An 8,376-nucleotide genomic window follows, 5' to 3' on the forward strand; every position below is an offset into this window, starting at 1 on the left:
TTGTGAGGACCAAAAATTGGAATGCTACTATACTTGTTGGAACCAACAGTCCCTTATGGGAACAAAATGCCCATCCCTACAAGTTTGAAAGCATTTTTGAGATTCGAAATTATGTTTTTTGTGTCAAGGTTACAATTAGATTATGGTTACGTTTAGGCAATCATTTTTGATAGTTAGGGTAAGCAGCAAAGAAAAGCATCATTTCAATTAAATGTCCTCACTAATATATGAAAACAAGTGTGTGTGTCTGTGCCGGAAGTGAAATAACACCTTTTTTTTTAAATCAGGAATATAATGTCACATGTTCGCCTGCATGGACTTGAGGGCTCAGACTCCATAGAGAATGTATTCAGTGTACCAGAAGAATCATGATGTATCACACTGGGCAGGGGTGGGGGAAGGGTGTGTGTGTGTGTCAGAGAAAGAGAGAGACAAAGATGACCAAACACTAGCTACAGACAATATGTGCACCACATTTCCCATTTCCGAGTTGTTACAGGGGGAAGTAGACGGGTGGGGGGGTGGCTGCAGCTCTTTTGGCGATAATAGCAGGGAATGCAGACAATGGTGAAGGTGATTCAATAAACAGCCCAGATGCTTCATTTTGAAACAGAAAACACACACATATTCATAAGCACACAGACACACAATATAGGTGCACAATGAGAACCCTCCTTTGCACAACTTGACATATGGCGCGCACAATTTCCCTCGCAATTTCAGATCCAACTCCCACAGACGTCCTCACACGCAAATTGCCACACCTCCCCCCTACACACACGCACACACACACACACACACACACACACACACACACACACACACACACACACACACACACACACACCTCCCTCCCTCTCTTCTTCTTTCCTCATTGCCCCGTCTCTTCATCCTTCCCTCCCAATTCACTCTTCTTTCTGAAAGTCATCTGCTCGCTAAGCAGTAAGCAACATTGCGGCCCGCTCGCAGAAATGAGAGTATACAAATGATTTGTGGCACAGGCGTCCCACTGGCGCCAGCCTAGATGGCGGTGAGGAGGGGGGGGGGGTCCAGGGTGGGCTGGGTTGGGGGGGATAATGTCACTTTCACCTTGTGTTTTTCTAGCAGGCCCATGATGATAATTTTTCCCCAAATTTGTTTTGGGCAAGGGCTAGCGAGAGAAGAGAGAGTGAGCCAGAGTGCATGAGGGGGAGATGATGGAGCAAGTCCCCCTTATGCTTTGCTGAGTGGAAGCAGAGACAGACAGAGAAAGAAAGGGTGGAGGGGGGTAAGGATGGAGGAGGAGGGTATGTTTAAAGGGGGATGGAGAAAAGAGGAAAGAGAGAGGTTTGGGGGGGCGGGGGGGGGGGGGGGGGGGCATCTGCACAGTGACCTTTTTCTGATCCAATCTCACTGATGAATCCTAATGAAGGATTTAATAAAATCACAGTTTACAATCTGTCTCTGCATCAAAGCATGCAATCCAATTCAAAACACAGGCCCATCTACATTTCCAATATTGTTGCAAACCCATCAACCCCACCGAGCCCTTTCCCGAAAACTAAACGAGCACATGTATGTGTGTGTGTGTGTGTGTGTGTGGTTGTGTGTGTGTGTGTGCGAGGGAGGGAGGGAGAAACAAAGTGAAGAAAAAAATTGGCCAGGCCAGAGAATGAGCGGCTGGCGCATTTGTTCCAGCTGTAGCCTAATGTCACAACTCGTCATATTCATTTGGTCTCTTAATGAGGCTAAAGTCAACAAGGTGCAGCATACATGAGTGGAATTGCTGCTGCTGCGGCTCACTGCTAAATGAACACAGAGAAACAGACGAGAGTGTATAAGACACAGAGTGCATGATGGTAAGAGAGCAGAACACGAGAAATCATTTCAAACTTGATAACGCACAGGCCTCACACAAACGCACTCCTCATACACATCATCATCTGACATTTCCCTGAAATCAAAAGGGCACACCTGTTACGCTGACAGTGAGCTTTGAGTCTGCAGAGTAAACAGGACAGATTGATAGATCAATGCAACCGTTTGAATGTCTGTAAGGTGATGCAGTGAAGTGAAGAAGACAGTGCTGACAACCGTAAAGCAAATCATTTAAAAACACCAAACCTGTGGGACTCTGTAAACACTCTGCAACAGTGACATCTGCTGGTGAAGGCTGAAGCTAACAGTGTGTGTATGGCAAAACCATACCAAGAATTTAAAACAAGTCCAAAACAAAACACGAACAAATATTTACGTCAAACAATGCAATTGAATGTCAAGAAAAATAAAGGGTCACTCAAACAAATTGTGAAGTGTTGTTTGAAACTAACTGTATTCAAAACAGTGACCTTACCTGGAGCAAGGCCACTGTTTGAAAAAAAGTCCTAGGGCCTGTTCTCCATACGTTCAGGACATTCTCAGTGAAATCTTGATGAGATCCCAGATCTGTCAGTTCTCAAAAGTCAAACTTACTCAGGGGCAGGTTTATTAAGTATAAAGAAGATGGACCTGCACAGCAGCATTTGACCATTCTGTGCAATTCTTGTGTGAGGAGCTGCTTGAAATGTGTGCGCTAACAATAAGAAAAGCATTTGAGGTGGACATGATATCACAACTGTCCCTTATTTTACCATCTTTGACTTTTAGAGAGGTGTTGGTTTAAATCATGAAGAAAAAAAATCATATACGTAGTCTAATTCAGTGTTTCCCAACCACTGATTCGCCTCACATAGGTGTGGAAGATTATCTGCTTCCAGCTGATTAGTAACAGGCAGAACAATTACATTCTCTTCTACGGAGGGCAGTACAACTACCTGCTCTAATTAAATTGATTGCCAACTGCCAGTAAAACAGAAGAAGATGAAGAAGAAATTACATAATAGTCATGCTGTGAGACCAGAGTAGATAAATATCTGATAAGAAAAGCAGTCAATCTGACCTAGGTCCTAGAGAAAAGGCCCTAGCATGAGCAATGGTCAGAAGAAAGCAAAAAAGGTATACTGGGGACAAAACGGAGCCAGAGGAGGAGAGGAGGAGAACAGTACGCATTAATCATGTTTAACTTGTTGGGTATTTGTTTGTTTTGTTTCTAATTCTGTGTTCATGCATAATCTAGGCTTGTTTTGGTTTAAAGAATTGTATTTTGAGCTTTTCCCTGTGGCCTGCTTTTGGGTCCTCTTCTTCCTGTGAATGCTTCCTGTGATTGACAGTTTTACCGTGTTTTACAGTGTCAGGCTATGTTACCTTAGAGTAACAAATTTTTGCTTAACAAATTTATTAGAACACCTGCCATAAAACAAGGGAATGGCAGAAAATGTAGAAATCTCTCAAAAACATGTTTAAAACTAAAAAATGACTGAATTCACATTTTTATACCCAAGTCTCTTCTTCTGCTATTGAGAGTCCAAAATTAATTAAGCATCTTACACTGAGCATTTCCTACTTTCCCTAGTCTGTGACTAAAAAAACGCAAACATTCGGGCTGATTTAATCCAGCTAGCATCTCTCATGGATTTGAAGAAGCAGCCATCAAAGTTATTATTTCCTGAGAGTGACATCTTTATTAAAGAGTATTTGGCCAATCTCAGCTTCAAGTCCCTGAACAACATTGACAATCTGCAGTCTTAGGTTCCTGTATTACTACTAATCACTTTCTGTGTGAAACCCACTTTATAAAGCTTTGTCATTCTGATGACATTAAAATGCTACAGTGATGACTTGAGGACATCAAATTCCTGGGGAGGAATGTTAATCTACTTGACAAGAGGAACTGAAGTTATAGGGCAAAGTACAGGCTTCCATTTATGTAAGAAAAAAATCATCTAGAGTATTTCTAACTCAAGTAAAGTCATAGACAAGACATTACAAACCGGAGTGACCTCACAGTGTTAACATCCATCATTTATATACAGTCTATGGAAGAAACTGATTTGAGAAAACAGCCTTTAAAAAATGATTTGCCAATTCTTATTTGGAAAACACTATTGTATTTTCTTTTTAATAATACATATCAACATTACATTTTTCCATGTATCTGTTTTCTTAAACTATAAGATTATATGCAAAAAAGTTGTTTCAACTTTAACATAACAATTTGCAAACACATATATGTTATTTTAAATGTTTAGATAAAAGGCAAAACTGTCAGCTCTACCTTTTGAAACTACACCTGCGCCACGATTATTGAACTAGGCAAGGATGAAATGACCAGGCTTACAGTGATTCATGTTGTGATGTTGATCGCCCATCTCCAAATTGGTTTTCCATTTTTAAACCCTTCCCCAACACAAGCAGTGCAAGTGGAACTACAGAACAAACACCCTTGGAGGACATGTAAGCAGGGTGGTGGGAAACATAGAGGTTGTTTTATGGGGTGGGGGGGTTGAACAGCATCTCACTGCTCCAAAAAGAGCCTCTTGCTACATCTGCTCTGTGTTAATAAATAACATAACTCCATCTGCACAGTATCTACAAAAATGGGATCAAAGCCATGTTACTGATAGCAGGTTATAGATCAGCGGTATCTCTGAGGAATAGTAGCATTGATTGAATATGAAATCTAATGCATGACTGTTGCCTGCATCTGTACAGCTGTAATTTTTGTTCAATTACACTTTAGATTGCAGTTACTCTCTGTACCATTAACACCCATTAATGAGTCTGTGCCAGAATCCCACTCTGGGTGAACAATTCTGTGAGCATATATGGTTTAAACACAGGTCTTTAATGCTGGGGATGTGGTGCATATTTACTAATTCTGCATAAGTGTGTCTCTAGAAGGTTCCAGAGTTGATCAGAGTGTGGAGCGACAGCTGTGCTACAAATCAGTGTCCATTTACTGGTGACAAAGTCATTAAAGCCTGCTCATCTCATAAAACACAATGCACATGGTCAAATACCATTTGCTTCTTTCATGCTCATAACTCAGTCTACTGCACACATGCACACATGCACACGGACAGATGCACATGCAAACACACAGTTTCTCACAAAACTAAACTGAGTGTGTCAATTGGACTGAGCACAGGGGGCAGTGTGTGTGTGTGTGTGTGTGTGTGTGTGTGTGTGTGTGTGTGTGTGTGTGTGTGTGTGTGTGTGTGTGTACGTTGTTTGTGCATCCATAATAAGCAGGGTGATAACAACCAGAGGCACAGCACAGCAGCACAGCACAGCAGCCATAAAGACTGTCACACTTTATCCAAGGGTTGTTTTATGATAAGTGCACACCACAACACATATCCCATAGTCTCCTTTTACTCTTTCAATTTAGCACAGCTGTACAAATGTATGCAAATCAGCTGTATGGATAAAGCGTATTAGAAGTCTTGTTCTTTTTCTTTGCTGTCTTTACACAGTTAAATCTATGCCTAAGTATTATCAAGTATTTCTTGAATTAGTTAATGCAAAGGACAAAAAACTTTTGTCCTCCAGTATATTGACTTCATGGGTGCTGTAGGAAAGTGTGGGTCAGTCTTCCCCTTCACAGATTTACACACAAGGTTACAGGTGCTATCAGAGGATTAATGCACGATAGGCAGGCACTGAGGTGTAAAATGTCACTAACCTCAGTCTGATCTAGGGTCAGCTGCTAGACACCCAGAAGGTCGCTGCAACACCTGAACCTACACAGTGCAGCAGTTACAGTATGGACATACATTTGTAATTGTAGCAGTGTTAGCAAATATGTCACACAGAAATGAAAAAAATATCCAAATAAATAAAGTTTCAACAGACTTCTGAATCTACCCTTCCATCTGTTTTTTTTAGATGCTTACAAGTGAGGGTAACAGAAAAACTAGAGCCTCTCCAAGGTCTCATAGGGTGATGGGTTGTATTTGATCATACCTGGAAATGAAGCCATTCATTCATGTGGAATATTTACCAGGGAATATCAGTATTAACTGAAGGTTGATTGTATTTGTTCGCGATAGGAATACACACATTTCAGTCCTATCATCCAAAATTAAAAAATTTCTGCATTCATCAGCCTCAATCTTTTCAACACACTCTCTTCACTTGTTAGTATATTTCTATTCTGTTTTTAATAAGACCAACCTGCTGTACAGGTGTGCTTGTGTTCCACCACAGTCTCTCTGCTCAGCCAAACAAGTGTCTGACCTCACTATAAGCCTTTTGCCTTTGCCAGCTCTCTTTACTAACCTCTTCTTTTGAATACTTTCCTGTAAGTCCTCATTCCACCACCACGTCTCCTTTTCTACTTTTGTCTTTCCAGAGAATCCGCCAAACAATTTCTTGGCAGTTTTTTGTCCTCACTCTTCTTGAAGTACATGCTCACCATAGTCATTTTCAAGCAAATTAACATTGGCTAAATGATTATTGTTGTGCATTTTTTGTGATGAATAATATGATAGTGAGTGTAGATTTTCCCAAAAAAGTCATCATCTGGCTGGGATTAAATGTTCATCTAAAACCTGATTGTGGCTATAAAATGAAGACTGGTGATGGCAGGTTTTCTTTGGGCCAATCACTGATTAAGTAGCCAGTGGAAAGGATGCTCTGGTATGACTGGAAGTTACAGTTAGGGTGGGCCAGGCAGCGTTTTGTTTTGAAGTAGTAAAACTGAAATCACCTTTTGATATATCAGTTGATCAATCTGAAAAGTACAATCTGACTTTTGTTATCTAAAGGGTTAAAGCTTCAGATAACAAAGAGCTGAAAGAAACTGGAAAGTTCCCAAATGGTTGTCCCTAAGAGCAAAAAGTGGGGAAAAAAATGTCATCAAAGATGCAGACTTTAGAACTGAGCGCTGAAAACAAGCCGGATGTTTGGTGTTCTTTTTAACCAAAGGACCTCATGGAAATGTGTTTAAAGTTGAAAGCTGAAATTTTCAAAAGTACTCAGCCATGAAAATAAAAGAGTAGTGTCCACTAAAGCAGGCATTGTGAAATATATAAGCATGCAAAAATCCTTTTTGCACTTTGGACTTTTAGTTCAAAATCAAGACAGACATAAAAGAGGCTCATCTCGTTATGTCTTTATTTGCACGTCATAAGCTTTTACTCCTAGCATACTTATAGGTCCAATTATTAATTCAATGCACACTTTTTAATTTGAACAATCCTTGGCCCTATTTATTATTTATGGATCATGGGATGTATCAGCATTTTTAGTGAGGGACTTGTTATAGTTTTTGCAGACTAAGCTCACCATACACAGCACTCATACAGACTTCCTCATCGTGAGCGAGCTATCTTACCTTTCTCAACGATTTCGCAATCCTTCATGGCCCAGTCACAGTCAGAGTGTGTAAGCACAGCTGTTGGTGACCTCTTGACCTTGAGATGAAGAATTCCAGTAGACATCACCATGTGCCTGAAGAGGAAACGCAAACATCTAATATGTTTGTATGCACATTTTCACAGTAGATTTCACTGTGAGCTTTGAAGCCAAAGCATGCTAAAAAGTTGGGGAGGTTTTCCCTTTCTTTTATTCACATCTGGCTAGTGCTTTTTACAGCAAAAAGTATACAATAGTAGATGATTACCATAGAACTATTTTGAGCAATGTTGACATAAGTAACAGGAAAGCAAAAAAAAAAAACAAACCCAAAAAAACTTACCTCCATTGAATAAGCTCCAACTCAAAAGTTCAAAACTGATTTCAGGACTTCTTGACCTCTTATATTGATCAATATCTTCTTGCTCAAACAGTTCAGAAAACTTTAAAAATAACTGTTTGCTGAACACTGCGCCATGGTGACAGGACAAAAGAAAGAAAAAAAGTTCCTCTTTTCTTAAGAATGCTGTCGGAGTGGTTTTGTTGCCACTTAAGCATTCAGGAAGAGAAGAAGTCACAATGCTGTCCTTTCAGGGGTTAGAGGGAGAACAAAAAAGGGGAGGGGGGGGGGGGGGGGGACACAAGCCAAAATATGGCTGAGGGCTTAAACTCCACTGAGCATGTGTCATACATTTATTTTGAAATGTACCATTCAGGGAAATGCATGCCATTAAAGATGAACTATTTAGAACTAAAATATGTATTTACAGCAGACAAGTGGAAACATGCCTTCATCTAGATGTAATTCAATAAATAGGCATGGTTTCCTGACAGCAGGAAGATCAAAGTAACAGCAGAGAGTCACTGTGCCCCAGGCAACTCCAGCAGTCCCTCACACAGCTCCCTATTGTCCTGCCTTGTGACTACAAGTGCATCCCCTCTCAGCCTGCTCCTTTCATACCACTGTTTTCTTCAGTGAGATGGCCACAACAAGCAAAATCCAGTAGCCAAAAGTCACAAGACTGCCTCGAGAGAAAGTTCCAAACTATCTCTACAAAGAGTTATCTCCAGAAAATGTTTCAATGGAGTTTTCGCCACTCAATGACATGAAATCCACAGCACACACTTGTTCCCAGCAAATATTAACTCTCACCTGGATTT

At 40.6% G+C, this 8,376-nt stretch overlaps 1 protein-coding gene across 6 annotated transcripts in view; it reads right to left on the reverse strand.

The window, feature by feature from the left end:
* Nucleotides 1-7,659, reverse strand: part of myt1b (myelin transcription factor 1b) — a 149,612-nt gene extending 141,953 nt beyond the window's left edge. For 3 of the 6 annotated variants that reach the window (XM_085392744.1, XM_085392748.1, XM_085392745.1), the window contains exons 1-2: nt 7,559-7,659; nt 7,196-7,311 (exon numbers count right to left, since the gene is read on the reverse strand). In XM_085392744.1, coding sequence (XP_085248870.1) covers nt 7,196-7,307 — 112 coding nt within the window. In that variant the 5' untranslated portion in view covers nt 7,308-7,311; nt 7,559-7,659. The remainder of the gene's footprint in view (nt 1-7,195; nt 7,312-7,558) is intronic. The other 3 variants (XM_085392746.1, XM_085392742.1, XM_085392743.1) reach the window with 2 other exon arrangements.
* Nucleotides 7,660-8,376: the final 717 nt, after the last annotated feature.

This window comes from Rhamphochromis longiceps, linkage group LG20 (genome assembly GCF_057381845.1).
Source record: "Rhamphochromis longiceps isolate RC_006_pf linkage group LG20, R_longiceps_female_GT1.1, whole genome shotgun sequence".
NCBI classification, from domain to species: domain Eukaryota; kingdom Metazoa; phylum Chordata; class Actinopteri; order Cichliformes; family Cichlidae; genus Rhamphochromis; species Rhamphochromis longiceps.